This window comes from Mustela nigripes, chromosome 16, assembly GCF_022355385.1.
Source record: "Mustela nigripes isolate SB6536 chromosome 16, MUSNIG.SB6536, whole genome shotgun sequence".
In the NCBI taxonomy this organism is placed as follows: Eukaryota; Metazoa; Chordata; class Mammalia; order Carnivora; family Mustelidae; genus Mustela; species Mustela nigripes.
Genome location: NC_081572.1, coordinates 734,283 through 754,985, shown reverse-complemented (window position 1 = coordinate 754,985; position 20,703 = coordinate 734,283). Strand labels below are relative to the sequence as shown.

The 20,703-nt window shown below is 65.9% G+C and overlaps 2 protein-coding genes across 5 annotated transcripts in view; one reads left to right on the top strand and one right to left on the bottom strand.

Moving 5' to 3' along the window:
* The first annotated feature begins 1,306 nt into the window (after positions 1-1,306).
* On the top strand, positions 1,307-10,886 carry SLC16A3 (solute carrier family 16 member 3). 3 transcript variants are annotated; one of them, XM_059378690.1, is made up of 5 exons: positions 1,307-1,376; positions 7,700-7,947; positions 8,337-8,480; positions 8,766-9,524; positions 10,178-10,886. In XM_059378690.1, the coding sequence occupies exons 2-5, from the start codon at positions 7,725-7,727 to the stop codon at positions 10,432-10,434; spliced, it is 1,383 nt and encodes a 460-aa protein (XP_059234673.1). In that variant the 5' UTR covers positions 1,307-1,376; positions 7,700-7,724; the 3' UTR covers positions 10,435-10,886. The 3 variants fall into 3 exon arrangements, with proteins under 3 accessions (XP_059234673.1, XP_059234674.1, XP_059234672.1); XM_059378691.1 differs by lacking the exon at positions 1,307-1,376 and adding an exon at positions 4,108-4,203; XM_059378689.1 differs by lacking the exon at positions 1,307-1,376 and adding an exon at positions 5,436-6,749.
* Positions 10,887-11,328: 442 nt separating this feature from the next.
* The window catches only part of CSNK1D (casein kinase 1 delta), a 30,817-nt gene continuing 21,442 nt past the window's right edge, over positions 11,329-20,703 (bottom strand). The window contains exons 8-9 of one of the 2 annotated variants that reach the window (XM_059378692.1): positions 20,235-20,374; positions 11,329-11,476 (exon numbers count right to left, since the gene is read on the bottom strand). In XM_059378692.1, coding sequence (XP_059234675.1) covers positions 11,387-11,476; positions 20,235-20,374 — 230 coding nt within the window. In that variant the 3' untranslated portion in view covers positions 11,329-11,386. Of the gene's footprint in view, positions 11,477-13,981; positions 16,081-20,234; positions 20,375-20,703 lie in introns of those variants that run through there. The other variant, XM_059378693.1, reaches the window with a different exon arrangement.

Genomic DNA, 20,703 nt, shown 5'->3' with positions numbered 1-20,703 from the left:
GGGCTTGCCCCCCCTCGGACACCCTCCCACATGAGGGTACCCCCGCCTCCAGCCTGTGGATTGCACATCTGCTGGTGTAGGCAAACAGGGGTAGTCCCTGAGGCTGGGCTGGACTGTGGGATCCTGAGGGCACTGGCTTCCCCCACGTGCTCCTCCAGACACTCAGGATCCAGGCCTGCACCCGAGGACCCACGCTGGAGGCCTGGGCTCTGCTCACCTTCTCACGGACGCGTGCTTCCAGGGCCATTTCTTCAGCAGTTTGGAGTGAGGTGGTCAAGCCGCGAGCCGGGGTGGGGACCAGCCCAGCCTCTGAGTGCCAGGGCTCTTTTCACAGGGCACACGTGGGGTGTGGTTTCTCAGCACCCCAAAGGGAATGCGGAAGGTCCTGGTGGATGTGGCATCTCAGAAGGGGTAGTCGGGTGGTGGACCCAGCTGGGAGGCCCACGCTGCCCTGCGAACTGCCCGCTACCTGGGAGCCGGTGACCCTCACTCTGCTCTCCGTCCCCATGGGCCCAAGGTCGCTAATGTGTCAGTCTCCTGTACCCCAGGAGACTGGGAGTGTCATTTCAAAGTCTCCTGGGTAGAAAGTGTTCCTGTGGTCCCCGCTGGGTGGCCGCCACCAACAGCCACACTCCCTGGCACAGCCGCAAACTTGAGCTAGCTCTTTCCGTGCGACAGATGCGAAAATGGGGCTCGAAGCACTTACTAGGGACCAGCTGGGATCCGCCCACCCCGTGGGCCAGGGACGGCCGGTGTGGGATGGGGGGCGCCCCCGGACTGGCGTCCACCCCACGGCGGTGGTCCGGTGCCGGCCGCCTGCGAGGAGGGGCACCGGCTCTATTTGGCTTCGGGGTGCGGAGCCACAGGGGGAAACGGAAGTTCGGGGAGGTCGCCTGCCTGGCCCGCGAACCCTTCGGGCGTGGGGGCCCCCGGCCCGCGGCCCCGCCTGGGAGGAAGCCCAGGCTCAGATGGGGCGGGGATTCCAGAGGGTCCTGGGGAGGGAGGCCTGAGCGCCCCCGAGCTGAGCTGGGAGCCCCACAGCCCGGGGTGGTGGTGGGGGGTGGCGAGACCCGGGGGCCGGCCCGGTTGGACGAGAAGGTTGGACGAGAAGGCGCACCTCCCTCCACCGCCCGGCGCGGCGCGGCGCGGCGGGGGCGGGGGCGGGGGTCCCTCCGCGCGGCCGAAGCTTTGGAGCCGTCGGGAGCTCCGGGCGCCCCTCCCGCGCGGCGCGGGGTCCGGGCGGGGCGGGCAGGGGCGGCGCCAGGCGGCGGTGACGCGCGGGGGACGTGCGGCGCGAGCGGCCGGAGCTCCGAGTCCCCCCGCGCGGCGGCCGGCAGCCGGGCGGACAGAGGCGCGCGGCGGCCGAGCGGCGGCAGGTAGGCGCGGCGCGGATGCTCGGCGGGGCGGGGCGCGCCCGGGACCCTCCGCGGAGCCCGCGCTCCGGCCCGCAGCCCCTTCCCCATCCCGGCTTCGGCGCCCCCCCACCCCCACCCCGCGGCGACCCCCCCCCCCCAGGGGTTCCGGGGAGCCAGCCGCGTCCCCACCGCGCCCTCGGCCCCGGGCCCCGTGCGCCCCTGCGCCCGCCGGTCCTCGGGCTGGGTCCCGGCCGGGAGGCGGATGCGCGGGGCCGCCCAGGGCGTCGCGGAGAGAAGAGCGCGGTCTCCGCGGCGGGCGGTGTTTGGTGGGGCTGCCGCTGGCCCGGCCTTCCCGAGGGCGCGGGGTGCACGTGCGCTCCCGGCGTGGCGCTGCTGGCGCCCTGGCCTGCGGGCCTCGGTCTCCCTCACCTCCTCCCGCTTCTTGCCGCGCCCAAACACTCGCCGTCCCACACCCGCCCTCGGGCGACGGTTCCCAGCGCAGGCCCGGGGCAGAGAGGGAGGGGGCTCCCTCTGAATCAGGCTGGACGCCCTGGTTCGAGTCAACCCCTCCTCTCCTGCCAGGCCCCTCGCCTGTGGGAAACCTGGCGGAGCCTCAGTTTACTTGTCTGAAAAGTGGGTGCACAACACACCTTCTGGGATGCTGGCCCAGGCCAGTGGCCGGCGGGCTGTGAGTAAGGTTAGCAGTCAGGTCATGGCCACTGGGGGTGCCTGGCATCTAGGTGAGGGACAAAGAGGTAGCCCAGAGGCCAGAGTGCTTTTCTATCCCAGAGGCACTGAGCTGCACGTCCAGAAGTGCACTCTGGGTGTGAGGGACAGACAGAGACGAGTGTGCCATCGAGGCTGGACCTGGCCTCTGTGGGTGGGCGGGCGGTAGGACTGAGGAGTTGCCCTCACGCCGGGAGGCTTAGGGCACAGGTGGTGGAGCTGCGGCAGGCGCAGAGCCTTCCTGCCCCGGGGCCTGGGATGGGCAGTGGGAGGCCTGGTCCCAGGGCATACTCGGTAATGACTTGGTGTGACCTTGGGCAGGGCATGATACCCCGGAGACAACCTGGCTCCGGCGGACTCCAGCCAGGCCCTCCGTGTGCAGGCGCGGCCGCAGAAGGGGCTCGTGCTCTCCAGGAGAGTGGCCGGGGAGCGTGTGGCAAGGGCGGCTGTGCTGTCCCCGGGGCCGGGCCCTCCTTGCTCCAGGGTGGGTCCCCGCGGTGGCCCGGCCAGCGTGAAGGAGAAGAGCCAGTGCCACTCCGAGGCTGCGAGTCCAGGGGGGTGACGACTGCCTCCCAGAGCGGCCAGTCCAGCCGAGGCACCTGGATCAGGCCTCGGGGGTCCGCGAGCGAGGAGGCCCGGGGCTCCTCACAGGGCCGCCGGGCAAGTACAGACCTTCGGGCTTCAGGCGCCATCGGCGAAATGGGCGGGGCGGGGCAGCCGTCCTGCAGACGGGCCGCTGGGTCGGCGCTGCTCCCGCACGGCCGGGCCCCTGCGGAGGGAAAATGAGGTCGGTCCGGCCTGGGCGGGGCCGCAGGATCTCTTTGGGCGCGCGGCGCTCGGCGGCGCCCAGGGCGCTTCCGGGGCTCCCTGACCCCAGCGGCCCGCGTGCCGCCCTGTACGGTGACAGACGGGAGAGCGCCTATTCCAGGCAATACGGTGGCGGCTCCTCCCTTGGCGCGGTCACGTCCCCCACGTCCCTCGCCCCGGCGAGCGGGCCGGTGGGTGGAGCTTTTCCCTTCCCACACCCCTCGCGGTCTCGACCGCCCCAGCCCCACCAGGCCCAACGGGCTGGTGGTGGGAAGGGCCCTTCTAGTGGGGCTAGCTGATGCAGGGACCCTGCGCTGGCCCCCTGGCTTTAGGGTGGGGGGCGGCTGCAGCCAGTCCAGCAGCGGGACAAGGTGGCCATGTGACCAGGCCAGGTAGTACCAGGCTGGGCAGGGTCCAGGGCTGGAGAGGGCTGCTTTGGGCCTGCTCCAGCCTCTACTGCTGCCTGGCCCCTTTGAGCCTTCTAGAGGAGGGTGCCCTGAGGGTGAGCCCACAGCTGTCCACAGGGCCACCCACAGGGCCCATGGCCCCCTCCTTGTCACAGGTGGCACAGTGTTGGAGAGGGCTTAGCCTTAGTGCAGTGTCCAATTTGACACATGAAGCCAGCATTTTTGCCCCACTGCCCTCTTGTGAGCCCACCCGAGACCTGAGGGCACCAGGCATGCCCTGGGGGGCTTCATGGTCAGTGGAAGAGGGATGGAGGGCCCAGGCTGGGCGTAACAGGCCTGGATCATGCCTGGGGCAGTGCCCAAGGCCCACCTCCCCCCAGCCCCAGCTGTGCAGTCAGTGGGTAGGGGGAGCAGCATCTGGGGTCCTGCGCAGGCCCTGGGAAGGGGACAAGCATGCTGACCAGTGGTGCTTTCTGAGTCCTGGGCAGGCAAAGGCTTCTGGATGTGCTGTTAACCGTTTGCATGACAGAGGCAGTGGGGAAAGGAAGCAAGGGCGCCTGGGAGGCCCTCCCTCCCCCGGAGGCGCGGCACTCCTTGTCCATCAACCAGCCCCTTATGCTCCAGAGACCCTCGGGGCTCAAATGGAGCCAAGCACCAGCCACAATGGGGCCGATCTCCTAGGCCTCCCCGTGCAGGGGGAGTCCAGGAAGGAACGCAATTGCCCCTTCGTGCCCCGCCCGCCTGGGGCTGGTCTCCAAGGACTGGAAGTCTGCTTAGATAACTAACTGACCAGTCTCCTCAGAAGGTGAACCTACAGGGCGCCTGGGATAGGCCACAGGCTCTAGAGTCGGAGGCCACCTCACGGAACCCAGGGGACATGGCGTGCCCTGGCACCTGACAGACCCAAGGTGGGTGCACGTCAGGCACGGGGGTCTCCTGGGGGCATGCCAGGGTGCATTGGGGACGGCAGGGGGTCTACAGCCTGGGGTGAAGCTGGCAGGAGGCCAGGTTGGCTCAGGGGCTGGGGCCTGGAGTCCTGACCCCAGCTGGGACTCGGCCAGCCAGTGGACTGCTGAGGGGGAAGCTGGCAGCGCCCTTGATTTGGGAGAGCACAAGGCCCCGGCCCGGCCCTGTTGGCTGTGGTCTGCTGCGTGTGGGCATTCCGAGGGACCCTCCCCTGCTCAGCTTACAGCCGCCTGGGGCCGTGGTGGGACCTTTTCGGGAAGTGTTGGGGGGGCAGCTCCCAGAGCCTCACCTGACCCGGAAGCGGGCACACGCGCCCCACCAGGGAGATCAGCTTTCGGAGGCCCGGAGGGAGGGTTATTTCTGGGCTGGGGACGTGGTTTGCATGCTTCCCTGTCATCACAAGGCCAGCAGGCTGGTGTGTACCCACAGATGTGCCAGTGCCACCTCCTCCAGGTCCCAGCCAGCCCCCAGAGGGGACCACTCCTCCCATCTTGGGTTGTCCTGGGAATGTGGCCAGTCTGGGTCTCTGCCAGTCTTCCTCCCCCAAGGCAAGCTGGGCTGAGAAGGCCATTTCCTCTTCGAAATCCCAGCCCCTTCTCTACTCCCCCCCCCCCTGTCCCCCCCCCCCCCCCCCCCCCCCCCCCCCCCCCCCCCCCCCGTCCCTCCAAACCTCCATGTCCCTCCCATTCCCTTTCCTTGCTGAGAAGCCTCACTTGGAGGACTAGCCTGTGTGGGGATCGGGGAGGGCGGTGTTTTAGCCTGGCTGGTACCCCAGGCTGGGGGTTAGCTGGGAGGAAAGGGAAGAGCCTCTGGGGCCGTTAGGACTGGCCGGGAGGGACGACCATGCTGCCCACGTGGGTCTCCTGTGGCCCACACAGGTCCTGAGCCGTGCCGTAGCACCTGCCCCTTGCCCTCCTGGGTCCTAGCTCAGGGGATGCCCTGGGTCCCGTGGGTGGTCAGCATCTGATGAGCAGAGAACAGGGCAGCAAAGGCTGGGGGTCGTGGTCTGCTGGTGAGTGCCGGGTGTGGCTGCTGCTGTGTCTCTCTGAGGGGCCCAGCTTCTCCTGAGACCCAGGGGTATGGTTAAGAGCTGCTGCTGACTTTCGGCTTCAGACGCACTCTCCTCTTGGGCCTCTCATTTAGTTTATTTTTAAAAATCAGTGAACGTCTGTAAACCTACAACCCGAGAAAAGCCAGGATTGTGGGGACACCTAGCCCTTCGGGGCCCCCACAGCCACCAGCCCCATCCTCTGCCCTGGGTCTGGGGTGTTTGTGCTTTCTGCCCTGAACAGTGTCACCGCACCCTGACGCAGTCCTGAGATGGGTTTTGGGGTTTTATTAAGTTTCCCTGCTGCCTGTACTTCGGGGACCTTTTAAGCTTGACGCTAACAAAGGGAAGGGATACTGCAGCTTGGTGTCCCCCCCCCCCGGAGTGTTCTGGCTGCGGGGCAGCGTTTGCCCATGTCCCGTCCTGGCGTCAGGCACGGATCTGGAGGGCAGAGCCCAGGGGTGAGCCGAGACTGCCCAGGCAGAGTCCAGTCCCAGGTCCCAGATATGCCTAGGATGTGGAAATGGGCCACCTGGGGGCCAGGTCACAGGGCTGTGGGCACATCTGCAGGAGGACCGGGGGTTTCCTCGGCCTGGGTGCCCCCCCCCCCACGCCCGGGGCTGGGGAGCCTTTGGCCTAAGGAACACCCTGCACCTTGCCCTCTGGTCCACAAGCCTTCTGAGCGCTTGGGGGTGGGGCAGTGCCAAAGGGTACGGGGTCTGGAAGCCCAGCGAGAGGAGAGGTTGTTCTCTTGGGTTTCCCAGGAGCGCTGCCCATGGCCCTGAAGCCTGGCCCAGCCTAGGGTGGGGGCCTGAGCCATGTTCCGCTCCAGTGGGCCGTGTCAGCCTTGTCATCAGCCGGACGGCCAGCTGGCTCCTGGAAGTCCATCATCCAACAGTCGTGCTCGTCAACAACTGCTTGGAATCACCCAGAGGGTCTTCGGCAAACACCCCCTAACACATGACACACCCTGGAATCGGGAGTCCAGACCTCCCCCTGCCCAGGCTCCTGTGGCCATGATGCTGGGGGCAGGGGCAGGGTGGAGGCTGGGAGGGGGGTTACTTTCCACATCACTTCTCCCCGCTCACTCACCCTGCACTCACTCCAAAGTCCTGCCCCACGTTGCGTCTCAGGCTTGCATACAGAGAATGGGCCACCAGGGGGCTTTGCAAGGTCAAGGGTATTGCTGGAAAGGGGACAGGGGGTGGAGCCAGGGGGCTGTTCGGTCTCCTGGTTGGGACGTTCCTGGACCTCAGTGGAGGCGGAGTGTTCCCACCACAGCCCTGGCAAGTGCTCCCCATCAGGGCCTCCTTCCCCCAGAGCTGGTCTTCTGCACAGCCGCAGGGTGGGCTGGACCCCATAGGCCCAGGCCCCGGGAGCTGCCCTCCCATCCCCGCACCTGCACTGGGGAGGCACTCTTCTGGGAACAGGCTCTGTCAGGTGAGGTGGGGGACCAGCCATCAGCTCCCCTCTGGGATTAGGGGATTTCTGGCACTAGGATCAGATGGAGGTGAGGGGCGGAGAGGGGAGGCTAGGGTCTCCAGCTGGACGTCTGGTCCCAACATTCTACGTTACTGTGCCTCAGCGGGGCTAAGGTGTGGCTTGGAGAGGGAAGCGGGCTGCTGTGGGGTTTCGGGCCGACAGCCCTCTCCCCGCCTTAGCAGTCTGGGGGCCGGAACGGTGTGCTCCAGTGGGCTGCATGGAAGCCGCCCCTTCATTCAGCCCTGCCGCCCACCCTGGGAGCTCCCCTTCCTCAGTCTGCGGAGTGTGAGCAGCTGGGTGGCAGGAGTCGGCTCCGGCTCAGCAAGGGGCCCTCCTTCGCTGGTCAGAGGGCCCGGGGTGGGGGGTCCTCTGTGTAAGGACCGTCTGCGGGCCCCTGCCGGCTGCCCCCAACTCCGGCCGGCACAGGCACGCCCGCGTGAGTCTTCCCCCTTTCTCAGGCTCTCACCCGGGGAGGGAGGTGCGACAGAGGGCAGAATCAGGAGTCCTGCTCCCCTGCGGGTGGGGGAGCGCGGCTGACCACAGCTAGCTTAGGACTCAAGGGACACCACCCCAGGTGGGGCCCCAGGCCCCCTTCTCACAGGACCCGCCCACAGGCGGCGGAAAGTGCAGCCTGTTCCGCCACACGGCTGGTCTCATGTCCCTGCTGGGGTCTGTCTTCCTCAGGAGGTAACCTGAGCCTGTGCTGAGCCCAAAAAAGCCACTGCCCTTTAGAGCCAGCTGGGTGGGAGCAGGCCAGGCCTGGGTGGGGGAGGGAGGAAGCGCTGCCAGGCCGCCCAGACAGGCCAGACGCAGGTGAGGGCCAGAGGTGGGCTGTCAGGTGGCTTGGGCCTCGGGACCCTGCTGTGGCTGAGACTGGGCGACTGAGTCTGCTTCACTTCCTTCCTCAGGGACGCACAACCTGCCCTCCTGGCCATGGGTGGCGCCGTGGTGGACGAGGGCCCCACGGGCATCAAGGCCCCGGACGGAGGCTGGGGCTGGGCCGTTCTTTTCGGCTGCTTTGTCATCACGGGCTTCTCCTACGCCTTCCCCAAGGCGGTCAGTGTCTTCTTCAAGGAGCTCATGCGTGAGTTTGGGATTGGCTACAGCGACACGGCCTGGATCTCCTCCATCCTGCTGGCCATGTTGTACGGGACAGGTAAGGGGCTGTGATGCCCAGTGGTCACCTCTGGGGTTCACCAAGGCCGCTCTGGTTAAGAACCTCACACACCAGCAGGAAGCGTGGGGGACCGGCAGGGGCACCTGGTGTCTGCGGCCCAGGTTCTGGGGCGACTGCAGGGGAACCCTGGAGAGGCTTCTGCCCAAGAGCCGTGGTCCCCACACGGCCACACTGGGCACACGTCAAGTCTGTCCAGGACATTTTGCTGTGAGCTGCGTTTTGCTCAGGAAGGCGTGTGAGTGTGACTTGTATCCCGGGCACCTGGGGTGTCCACCAAGCTGGGGCGGGGGGTGTCGGGGGAGGGAGGGGCCGTTCTCTCGGTGAGCGTGGAGAGCCTGGGCCCAGCCCCGTGTCCCCACCCCTCACAGGCCCACTGTGCAGTGTGTGCGTGAACCGCTTTGGCTGCCGGCCCGTCATGCTCACGGGAGGCCTCCTGGCGTCCCTGGGCATGGTGGCCGCGTCCTTCTGCAGAAGCGTCATCCAGCTCTATCTCACCACTGGGGTGATTACTGGTGAGTGGAGCCCATCCGGGAGTTGGGCAGGCTGTGGCCCGCTGGGCCCTCCAAGGCAGGGGGCAACAGCTCGGGCAGCGAGGGTGCTGGGGTGGCGTGCCCAGAGCAGGGCCTCAGGAGCAGGCAGCTGTAGACGGCCCCCTAGGCCTGGTGCCGGTCTGTCCCCCATTCCCCAGTGGTCTCCATTGGCGTGTCAGTGGGCGCCCGGAGATGCCCACCCAGAGCTGCGGGGACGAGGGCCCGGATGGGCTTGTGTGACGCCTCTGCTGCCTGCCCCTCCCGCAGGCCTGGGTTTGGCGCTCAACTTCCAGCCGTCGCTCATCATGCTCAACCGCTACTTCAACAAGCGGCGCCCCATGGCCAATGGGCTGGCGGCCGCAGGCAGCCCCGTGTTCCTGTGCGCCCTATCCCCGCTGGGCCAGCTGCTGCAGGACCGCTACGGCTGGCGGGGCGGCTTCCTCATCCTGGGCGGCCTCCTCCTCAACTGCTGTGTGTGCGCCGCGCTCATGAGGCCCCTGCGGGCGCCCGGGCCAGCTCCGGGCCCCGCGCCGCAGCAGCCGCCACGCCGGCTGCTGGACCTGAGCGTCTTCCGGGACCGCGGCTTCGTCATCTACGCAGTGGCCGCCTCCATCATGGTGCTGGGGCTCTTCGTGCCCCCCGTGTTCGTGGTGAGCTACGCCAAGGACCTGGGTGTGCCCGACAGCCAGGCCGCCTTTCTGCTCACCGTGCTGGGCTTCATCGACATCTTTGCCCGGCCCACTGCCGGCTTCATCACAGGCCTGGAGAAGGTGCGGCCCTACTCTGTCTACCTCTTCAGCTTCTCCATGTTCTTCAACGGCTTCACAGACCTCACGGGGTCCACAGCCGGCGACTACGGAGGCCTGGTCGTCTTCTGCATCTTCTTCGGCATCTCCTACGGCATGGTGGGAGCCCTGCAGTTCGAGGTGCTCATGGCTATCGTGGGCACTCAGAAGTTCTCCAGCGCCATCGGCCTCGTGCTGCTGCTAGAGGCCGTCGCCGTGCTCATTGGGCCCCCGTCGGGAGGTGGGTGCTGGGACGCAGGCGTGAGTGAGCCTGCCGGGGGCGGGAGGGGGGGCCTACCACGCGAGGGCTCTTAGCTGCAGGGACCCAGCAGGTGAACAGCAAGTGTCAGGAGCAAACCCTGGCCGTGCCCGCCTCCCGGGCCAAAGGCTGCCATGTAGGGGAATCCCGAGGGCGGTGCCCCTGCACCTGGGCCAGCCCAGAGCTGAGGCGGGGGTCGGCTTTGGTTACGTTGGGCTTTTGCTCTTCTTTGTGAAGGCTGAAAAAATCCTGGGGCATGGGCTAGGCAGGCAGCCTGGCCTGGGTCTCTCCAGCTGACTCTGTAGGCCGCCACCCATGGGACCCCGCGAGCGCCAGGGCTGTGCCTCATTGTCCTGGAGCTCTTCTGGGGCCCTAGACGGTTCCTATGAGGGCCACAGGTGACAGGGCCTCCAGCGAGAAGCAGTGTGGCCTGGTCACTCACCCGGAGACTCTGCCTCTTGCACCCGCTCGGATCCAAAGCCTCCCTCAAGCCCCCCTGGTCTGTGCTATCTTGGGGGCCGGGGAGGCTGGGACAGGGTGCCCCGGAGCTGTCCCCAACAGCACAGTGGTGCACAGGTAGCCAGTGACTGTGGGGGTGACCTTCAGCCCGGGCTGACGCTGTCACCCCTTTGCAGGCAAGCTCCTGGACGCGACGCACGTCTACCAGTACGTGTTTGTCCTGGCGGGGGCCGAGGTGCTGGCCTCCTCCCTCGTGCTGGTGCTGGGCAACTTCTTCTGCATTAGGAAGAGGCCCGAGGCGGCCGTGGAGGAGGAGGAGCGCCGCAAGCCCCCCGCAGACGTGAGGGTGGACTCCCGGGAGGTGGAGCACTTCCTGAAAGCAGAGCCCGAGAGAAACGGAGAGGTCGTTCACACGCCAGAAACGAGCGTCTGAGCCTGGGAGGCCAGCGGGGGTGACGGAGCCGGACAGACTTCAACGCTCATGTTTATTTCACAGTCAGGACTAGCTTGGCCGCCCGCGGGTCTCCGGGGAGGTGGTGGGCGGGGAACCGCGTCATTCCACACTGTGGTGAAGCTGAACCGCGAGGTCACGAGCCGTCTGCACTGGGGACCCAAGCCTGCTGACCCCGGAGCTGCCCGGTGCCCACCGCTGAGCTCAGGGACCTAGAAACCCACGCTTCAGAGACAACATGGCGGGCATCAGAGGGCGGGGCTGGGGAGAGCCCGCGCAGTGGCGCCGTCTCGGGAGGGGCTTCCCCATGATCCTGGCTGCGCCCTGCCTGCCCCTCGCGGGGTGCCTGGGAGACAAAACTGCCTTCCTGGACCTCTGAAGGTCTGAAATAAACCTGCCTGTGGGAGGAGCCACTTTGGAAGGCTCTTCACGGAGTGGGATGTTGTTCTTCGTGGGGTAGGGGTCTGTGCACTCCATGCTCATTTTCTCAACCACCTGCTGGTTTTTACAGAGTAGCTCTGGCCCCGGCCAGGCGGGTCACGTTTCTAAGCGCTGCTGGTTCTGAACCCTGCCCTGCTGGAGCCCAGACAGCTCAGAGCGTCCACGCAGGGCCCCGGTGGCTGGCAGGGAGGGGGGCTGTGCCGCAGGCGTGCGGCCGTGCCCGGCAGCCCGTACGAGGCGTGTGCACTTAAGCTAAGACATACGTGTGGTTCTTGTTCACTGTGCGTGTGTTTCAAGAAAATGATCTTCCTGCCTTCCGTTTATTCACCCCTCGGCCGGCGGGTCGTGGCCCTACAGCGCCCAGTGCGGGCGTCTGCTCCCGTCCTTGTCCAGCCCTGCTCGGCCTCGCCCCGGGTACCTCACACCCACCTGCCCTCGTGGCCAGTGGTGGCCTGTGTGGCTGGGAGCCCGGTCAGAGGCCGCTGGGGCCGCCTCAGTAGGTGGTGCGTCGCGGGCGCTGGGGACGGCAGCGGGCACCCTGGCGGGCCGCGTGCAACCGGAGAGATGCCACGTCCCTGCTCCTCTGCAATGAAAAGCAAGCGAAAGCTCACGTCTTGTCCCACCGGAGAGGTCACCCCCGAGGGGCCTGCTGCTCCCCCGCCTGCACCTGCCCGTCCAGCTGTGCGGAGGACCAGGCACCTGACAGCGGGCCTGGCCCGCAGCCCCGGGGCCCTGGGCACGCCCCCCTCCCCACCAAGCCCTGCCTGGTCAGCCTGGACCCTGTGCTGGGGCCTGGGCTGTGGGGGTGCCAGCCGTCGCGGGGGTCAAGGCAGAGCCACGCAGGGGCCCTTCGCTGCTATCTGCGCTCCCCGTGGCTGCTGCTGGTGACGTGGAGCTGCTCCAGGTTTCCTAGACCTCATGCTGCAGTGTCCCTGACCCTCGCCTGTCTCTGTGCCTGTGTGCAAAGGCCTGGCCCAGTCTGGGGACACTTAATATCAAGCAGTCCTGAGATGGTCAGCGGGTCAGTGTTGCTCCCCACAGTGGGCTGGGGGCTGGGGTCCACGTAAGCCGGTGTATGCTCCAGGGTGGGAGTTCTGCCACCCACCCTTGGCCTCAGGAACACGGACCCGTCTGTCCCTCAGCTGGCACCTCGGTGGACATGCTAGGTGGACCCAAGGGCCCTTGCCCACCACAGTATCAACAATGCCTCTGCCCCAGACCGGAGGCTGGGGTTCGAGGCCTGGGTGAGCAGGCAGTCTTGTCTGCCTAGATTTTGGTTCCAGAGGTTTCCAGCTGGGCCTATTTAGGAGAAAGGAAGCTCGCTGTCCTCAGAAAGCTGTGGCCACCGAAGACTGAGGCCTCCCCCCACAGGAGTCTAGACCAGTCACTGCTCAGGGGGCCGTGGATGGCGCTACCCCTCACCCTCCGTCATTGCCTGAGGAGGCTCACGGCCAGCACCCGTAAAGCCCGTCCTCCCGTGGACCGATACCGATGCCTGTGCTGCGCCCTGATCCGCGGGCGAACCGCCCACCTTGGGCCCTCCTTGCAGGACATGCACACATCACCCCAAGACACCCTGGGCTGCTGGCCGTAGCCTGGTCGACCTGGGGGCACCTGCCACACACACACACACACACACACACACACACTTGGAGGGACCTGTGCAAAGACCCTGGCACACACATGTGGGCTCCAAACTGAGGCGTGCCTGGGGGATCTGCTAGTGATATTTTGAGGGGCAGCTGCCCAGGACCTGCAGGAGCCCATGAGTGGGGGTCATGAAGGGCTGTGCAGCCCTTGCCAGTATCCAAACCATGGCCTTGAGGACGCAGAGCCCGGTGGGCACTCCCCTTGGACCTCAAACACAGCTTGCGGGCGCAGCAGCACGGAGAGCGCTGCTTCCACAGGCCCTGCCAGACACAGGTGGGAGCAGAACAAGAAAAGGGGGTGTAGGAGTTTCCAGAAGGGCTTCCCAACAGCCCTCGGGGCGGGGGTGGGGGCGGAGCTGGGGACAGCCCGGACTGCACATACTGCTGAGCGCGGAGCCTGCCATCCAGCCCCGGGGTTGGGCCCTGGGTCAGGAAGACGGGGGGCAAGCCAGGATGCATCTCCCAGCACGAGGGAACAAGGAACAGGACAGGCAGGCCCTGACAGAAATCAGTGCAGTGGTCCCTGTCCCCCTCCCGGCAGAACGGGGGCGCAGCTTGGGGCTCGTGTCTCTGGCCCTTTGGCTGGGCGCAACGGTTGGCAGCTGGCGTGAGCGGCAAGGAATCTGGGTGCTGCCTTCTCAACGCTGGGAGCCAGGTGAGAAGGGCTGAGGGCCAAGAAGAGCCCAGCCCGATTCCAGAACCTCAGAGCCCACTGGGCTCAGCCAGTGACAGGAAGGGGAGGGCCTGAGCAAGGGGCAGGACTCAGGGCCCACACCCTCCAGGACACCCCCAGACCCCGGGGGCCGAGCGGCAGGGAAGTCAGAGCGCACAGGCTGGGCCCGCTCTGTCGTTCAGCTGGGGCTCCTCGGGGCTCCTCAGCTCAAGCAGGAGAGGGAAGCCAAACCCCAAGGACAAGGGACAGATCCACCCAGAAGCCACGGAGCTGGGGGTGGGGGTGAGGATGGGCGGGCAACACCAGGGAGCCCCAGGCACAGGGCACGAGCACCGGCCTCCTCGGGGATCGGGGCCGACAGGCCTGAGCCCCTTGGTCAGGCAGGGGCCCCAGGAGCCGCCTCGCAGGAACCATGCACGCCTTCCGTGGCAGCAGAGCGCTGCTCGCTTCCCAGAAGGCTCGAGGCAGGCGGGGACTTCCTTCCGGGCTGCACCGAGGCCCAAGGAGCTCAGGCGCCTGCTCCATGGGTTAAGTCAGGGGAGAAGGGACTGGCGCTTGGAGACAGCCTGCACGGGTGTCCGCTCTGGGAGCTCGGGCAGGGGCAGCCCATCCCCGTGGCCTGCAGCCGACTGGCCTGTCCGGACAGCACTGCCGGACCATAGGAGGACAGACGGGAACGCCCCTTTGCCGATGAGTTTTCACTGGGTTAACCGACACACTCCGACCCCTCCCAGACATGAAATAAAGAGCAGCGCAGGGCAGGGGGGAAGGTAAAAGCCATCACGGGTTTATTATTTACACGGTGGTTAAGCACATAAATGCAGTGATCACACAAAAGAGCCAAGTCAGAGACCGGCCGCCAGTACACAGGTTGACACAGACGTTGCAACTACATTTCCTGCAGCAGGAGGGCAGCAAGTGTGCATGGACAGCCAGCCGGCCACGCCGCTGAGGGCCCAGGCCCTGCCCACCTCTCAAACCCAATCCAGCCGTCTTGGGTCAAAGCCCTGACGGGGAGCGAAGGCAGGCTGCCCCCGGTGGTCTCCGGCACTCTAGCGGCAGCTGCGGCTGCTAACAACTGCCCACCAGGGCAGGGTCCCACCCTCCGAGAGGGTACTGGGTCACGACAGCCCCCACCTCGCCCCGACCCAACTTGGCTTGCGCCGCACCCCCAGAAACACAGCCCCACTGGGCCGAGTCCCTGCACCCTGCAACACGGAGTGGCCCGCTCGGTACTCAGAGCAGCCGAGAGCCAGGCTCTGTGCCATCAGCGCACACCCATCAGGGCGTCCCTCGGAAACGCTCCCGTGCTAGGGGCCCAAGGGGGCCGAAAGGGGGAAAACACAGACATGGATGCTCTAGGCCCCTCACTTGCTGCGAGCGCCCCGGTCTCCAGAGCACCCTGCAGTGGGGTGGCAGGAGGAGGAGGGGTTGTACCCACAGACACCGATTATCGCCCCTAGTTTCCCACAACGGGGGCTCCCGGCCACTGGCTGCCACCACCGCCTGGGCTGCTGCCTGCTACGGAACGAGGGGGCGACCAGGAAAACCACCAGGAGCCCGGCAGCCCCAGTGTCCTTCTTGCAAGACTCAGCCCTGCCCTGCTGCTTGACCCCCGTGGGGTCCGCTCCGTCCCAATGAAGGTCGTGGAAGGAAGCGTGCGACACTGCACCCTCCTGGGTGATCAGGTCGAGTCGCTGGCTTCTTGGCACTTCAGGGTGGATCCCCTCGGGCCGAGGCTGCCGTGGTCACGCCTGGCCCAGCGCAGACAGCCGCACCCTGGGTTCTGAGCACACAGACGTTAACGCACATCGGGGGCCAATCTACACCGATCATGTTTACAGTCAGTTTAGAGAACGTCCCAAATCCAAAGACACCGAGGCACCGCCACCACCAAAATAACCACACGTGACCCCGAAGAGGGGCCGATGTCTCTCGGTTTGAAATCCTCTCCTGAGGGACCAGCAACGCCCATGCAAAAAGCCTTGGCCTCCGAGGTCGTCCGTGCTCGGCTTCGTTCTCGTGCGTCCGGGACACTCAGAGGACCGCATCGCGCAGGTGTTCCGGTGCAGGTGGGGAAGGGACGGTGACAGCCAAAACCAGCGTAACGAGGCCACAGGACACACGGCACACGACACACACAGACGCACACACGGCACTTACACACACGTCTACACGGACAGCACTTCTGGTGAGAAAACCCCTCTCCACAGCGGGCCACGCAGCGAAGGGACCACAAAGCAGAGGACGGGCGCCCGCGCGCACTCTGCTCCCTGACTCGCTCGGCCTGCACAGAAAGTCCGCCCCGGCCTTTGCTCAAGTCAACATCGGTTTTAGGACCGCAAAAACAGACGAGAAAGAAACAATAAAAAGACGGATTTCTTTACACAGATTTAAGCCAGTAATTTTTAGCAAAATGATACAAAACTGTCTTAACCAAGTAGAAGGTCGGTGGCTACAGTAGGCTCGTCAGGGAGCAGGGCGCACCGCCACTGGAGGGGAACCGAAAGGCTCTGGGGCGGGAGTTTGGTTCTCTCTGCAAGGGTCTCTCACACTCCGCTTTTCTTCCCAGCCCGCGACAACTGAGTCCACGTGGGGGGCCCTCGGTGCAGCCCCTGCGACGGCAGCGCTTTGGAGTCTGTCCGGTTTAGTTTGTGTTTTGTTTCCCCCACGGGCATCGCTGGGTGGGCGGCCTGGAGAGCTCCCGGTGTTAACGTTTCGGTTCTAGACCGGGGGGCGCGTCACTAGTAAAGCCATTGTAACAGAGTAGATCAGCCATGCATTGTCTGCCCTTCACAGCAAAAAGGAGAGTTCTCATCGGTGCACCACAGACTGAAGACCACTGGAAGCCACCCGACCGGGAATCTGTCGGAGCCAAAGCACAGGAGAAGGTCAGCATGAGGCCAGAGGCACGGGGCCGGTCGGTCAGGCTTGGACACGAAACACCAGTGACGGCGAGGGGACACAGACGCTGCCCAGCCCTACGCCAGACGCCCACACCCCAGCCACTCTGGACGGCCCCTCTGCGGCCAGGACATGTGCTCAGCAGAATGAGCGACAGAAGATGCGGAAGGAGGAAGAGGCATGCAAGCAAGGAGGCCGGGTGGCCACGGAGCTAGAAGCCCAAGAACGGTCGCACCAGACAGAGTCCCAGCGGGAAGAAGTATCGCTCCCCGCACTCCTTCCTGGAGAGTAACCGCTGTTCTGTGAAGCGAGGACCAGGCGCTGTGTGGGCCCTGGGGGTCCCCGTGGGGGGAGGCATGAAAAGCGGCCCCTATCGAGGTGCCCCTGAGAACGCAGCCGCGCCGAGCTGTGGCCGTCTCCCAGCGGCAGCAAGCCCTGGCCGGAGGGAGCCCGGCTCGGACGCCCAGCCATGCGCCAACGGCAGGGGAGCAGGTGGCTGTGGCTGACGGGTTAATACAGACGGCAGCACGGAAGGGCGCTGAGCAGAGACCGAGCTCGGAAGGAAGACGAACGAGGACAGAAATAAATGCGAAGGAAGAGAGTGACAAAGCCGGGGCGGCAAAGGCCACCAGGAGACCCCCGCAGCGAGAGCGCAAGAGCCCCCACCAAGCACGGCCGCTCAGCTGAGCACGACACGACACACGCCCCGCACCATGGACCCCGGGCCAGGCGGCTCGAGTGTCCTGGGACCCCTGGAGCCAAGCCCAAGCGCAGAGCCCTGGGCTCCTGCTCCCGCCACAGGCCCCGGACTCCCGAGACTGCCGCAGGGCCAGCGGCCAGCAAGGGTGGGCAGGGTCCTGGGGCCGCCCCCGTTCGGAGACTCTCTGGGGTCTGCTGGCCCCCGGACTGGGTGACCGAGCGCGGCTGCTCTGGGTCCACAGGAGGAAAAGCACTGGGCGGAGGGACCGCACTCTCCCTGCGGCACACCTGGCATGCAAGCCCAGTCCCACCTGCGCACCCCCGTGGTGGACGCTGGGGTGGTCAGCGCCCGCCCCGCCCGGCGCCGGCTCTGACAAGGCCCAACGCGAGCACACTCACCCGGTGCTGCCTTCCAACGGGAGACGTGCAGCTACTTGCCGTGGTGTTCGAAAGGAATGCTATTCTGAGGTGGGGGAAAAGAGAGCTGTTGGTAAGGGCTCTGCTGCCAACGGACACGGAGGCCTTCCTCACCTCGCTTCCGCCACGTCCGCCACGTTCACCACTGGCTGTGCCGCCTCACGGGGACGCCAGGGACCTGGTGAGTGGCCCCCAAGGGGCCAGGCAGACCCCTCCTCACTCCTCAGGCAGTGCGCGGACCGACATCCAGGCGGCGCCTCTACAGGGGCCCCTCCCGAGGCTCTGCCTGCTGCTCAGCGCGGTCTGCTGGGGCTTGGGGAGGACAGGCCAGGAGAAGACCAAGGGGCTGCAGGCCTTGTTTCGGGAGCATGAATGCAGACCAACCAACCAAAAGGACCGACTGGCTCAGAGACTGGGTCCCCTTCTACTAAGAGCACTGGAGCCAGGAGGCCTTCTCTTCTCGAAGAGAAAAAAACCCGCAGCAGTTTCACTGACCAGATGCTCTTGGGGCTCTGTGCTGCTCTGGCTGAGAAGCCAGACTCACACTCGGGTTGGCAGCGTGGGGACTGGTCTAGCATAAGCCGCCCTGAGAAGGAAGTCAGGGCAAGGGGCAGCCACCCTCCGGCACAGTCTGAGTGCACCATGGCTGAGGGGTCGGAACAAAGAACACTGGCGTCCACGGCTCCCCCGATGCCTGGTGGGAGGGTCAGCAGGCTCCTCCCATAAGCCGGCCATGGCTTGAGCACCGTCTTGCTGAAGGTGAACTACTCCCCTGGTCTTGAACATCTACACAGGACACAGTATCTCCTCCTCAAAGCGCACAAAGAACCCAGACCAACGGCAGCCACGGGGGAAGCTGGTGGAATGTGGCCTCAGCCCCAGTGGGGCAGGACCACCCACACCAAACAGAAGCATCACTGGCTCTGCCTGCACCCCGCTCTCTGCGGGGGAAGCGCCACTGGAACCTATAGACTCGAAGATGCTAGAGCAACCCTGCTCACTTTGGAACTTCCAAAGCCCTGGGGCAGGCGGGTGGGGGTCAGCCCCTTGCTGTGAGGCTCAGACAGAGCCTCTTGCTGCCCTGCAGAGTCCCCTGAAAAAGTGTGCTGGTGGGTGACCAGGAAAACCAAAGAAGGGAGCCATCCCTGGGACCGGAGTGCATCCGGGACACACCCCCCGGGGCTGTGTCCTCAACATGAAGATCCTTAAAAACCGCCTAGAGTGACCAGTGCTTCTTTCAGAGAGGAAACACCCCCAAATCAAATCTCTGGAGGCCCTTCCCTCCCGGCCAGCTCCGTATGCTTTTCCACATGGAAAGCCAAATCAAGAGCAAAGATGCCGGACCCCCGGGGGCAGGCCCACCTCAGCAGAGGAAGACCGCACAGGAAGGCTCGGCTCTGGGGCGCACAGGGTGAGGCCGGCCACGCCGTGCGGAGAAGCTGGGCTCAGACCAAGCGTTTTCCTCAGTGGTCCCAAACCATGCAGACACTTGCTTTTCTCTCAAGGAGAACTAGGTGGGTCCCTTCCCTTCATCTCTGCTGGTGGAGGCCCCACATCTGGATCCCGAGTCCAGACAGACCCCGACTGTCCCTGACTGGGGTGTTCGGGGCCCCAGAGCAGGCCGGATGCCTGGGCTCTTGGCCACGCGTGGGCAGACGCTGCCCAGGACACGTTCCCGGCTGCTGATTCATGGATTCCAGGGCCCATGGGAAGAAGCCCGTAGCCCTTTCTGTGTCCTGCAGGGAGGGCGGGCTGTGGGGCTGGGAGCCATAACGGGCCCAACCTCATGACCCTGGCCAGACTCCTTAAGCCCCACAATTCAAACTCCTGCACCCTTAGTCTCTTCGGGAGAAAATTACCATACATACCCACCCCACTTCTGACCGAACCACCGACACACGAGACGTGTTCAGAGTGAAACTGTGTTCTCTTCATGAAGCAAAAAGCCCAGGAACCTCCCTCTGCCCGGGGTCCCGCCGCCTGTCTGCTGGAAACCAAGCCGACGCTGAAGGACTGCGGTTCTGGGTGGTTCTCACAGACCCTGCGCTCTCCTAACCGACGTGCTCCGGCCGCCCGCCCACCCGGCGCCAAGCACTAGCCGATGGTAGAGCCCAGTGCTAACTCGCCCCCAAGAGCGGCCACGGTGACCCAGAGGGGTGCTGCCCGAGTGCAGAGTCCAGGACGTGGGCTTCCAAAGCCTTCCTGAAATCAGTGCTTGTCTGCCCAGCAGATACTACGGGGCACAGGCAGCCCGGAAGATCCCCGCCGCAGCAGCAGCAATGCCCTGTGACCCGCCAGGGCCCTGAAGGCTACGCGACGAAGAAAGTCCGTGTGTGTGGGAAGAGCTCATCTGCGGGGTGCACGTGCGCAAAGAGCTGCGGCACCAAAGCCAGAGAGGGAAGAGGACCGAGGGGAGGGGACCCGCGTGGCCCCGCCATTTCCCTGAGGACACCTGCCCTGTCAGAAAGAAGGCAAGTGGGCAGGGACTTCAAGGGACGGGAACCCGCACCCGCGGCACATCGCCTGGTGCCAGGCTCCGACGGGCTGGCCCACGCCACCTTACAGGGGCCGCCGGCCACCCCCCCGCAGGCTGTGTGTGCCCGCCACGGACACGGTAGGAGCAGCCAGGGCACTGCCAGTCTGCACGGGAAGATGGCCCGGCCTCCAGAGCTGGCTCGGGGAGGGGCCGGGGCCACAAGATCGGCGGCAGAAGAGAAAAAGGCCCATCGCCCGCTGCGGCGCGGCTGGGGAGCCAAGCCCTTCGCCTGCACAGCCCGCCTCAGGCTCCCAACCGGGGAGCTGCACGGCCGCGAGGGGCAGAGTGTCCCTCTCCACGTAAAACTCAGAAAGGGGGGAGAAAGGAGAGGAGGAGGAAGGAAGCCCTTCATACCCGCTCCCCGGTCTGCTTGGTGGCCTCCGAGCAGCCCAGACAGAGAGGCCTGCGGCCCGCGGCGCCTGACCTCGGTGAGCCGGGAGTGGCTCCCGTGCGGAGCGCGTACCTGAGAGGTGGACATGCGGGAGGTGTCTTGCCGGCCCGTGAGATCAGAGGACGAGATGTTGACAGGGGCGCCGCGGTGCAGCCGCATACTCACTTTCCGCTCTCTTTCCACACCGGACACGGGCCGAGGAGAGGTGTTAGCTGGAGGGGGAGACAGGAGGGGCGGTGAGGGCTCCGGGCAGACCCCCGACCCAGCATGAGGGCCTCTCCTCAGCAGTCTCAGCATCCAGAACCACAGCGGGGTGGGCGCTGCCACACACCACCAGATACCCAGGGTGGCAACAGGCAGCTGACCCCTAGCTGGCCTGCACCCCAAGGTCGAGGTCAGCAGTGGTGGGCAGGGCCCACAGTGTGCTGGCCCTGGGGGACGCTCCCAGGAGCGAGGCACAGGAGTCCAGCAGGAGAGCAGCCTGAGGCCCCCACGCTTCCAGGGTCGCTCACGGAGGCGACGGAGGGGCGGGTACTGAGAG

Coding starts and splice junctions, on each gene's coding strand:
- SLC16A3 (XM_059378690.1), top strand. CDS start 7,725: ATGGGTGGCGCCGTGGTGGACGAGGGCCCCACGGGCATCAAGGCCCCG. Junction 7,948..8,336: donor GGCCATGTTGTACGGGACAG/GTAAGGGGCTGT, acceptor CACCCCTCACAG/GCCCACTGTGCAGTGTGTGC. Junction 8,481..8,765: donor CACCACTGGGGTGATTACTG/GTGAGTGGAGCC, acceptor CCCCTCCCGCAG/GCCTGGGTTTGGCGCTCAAC.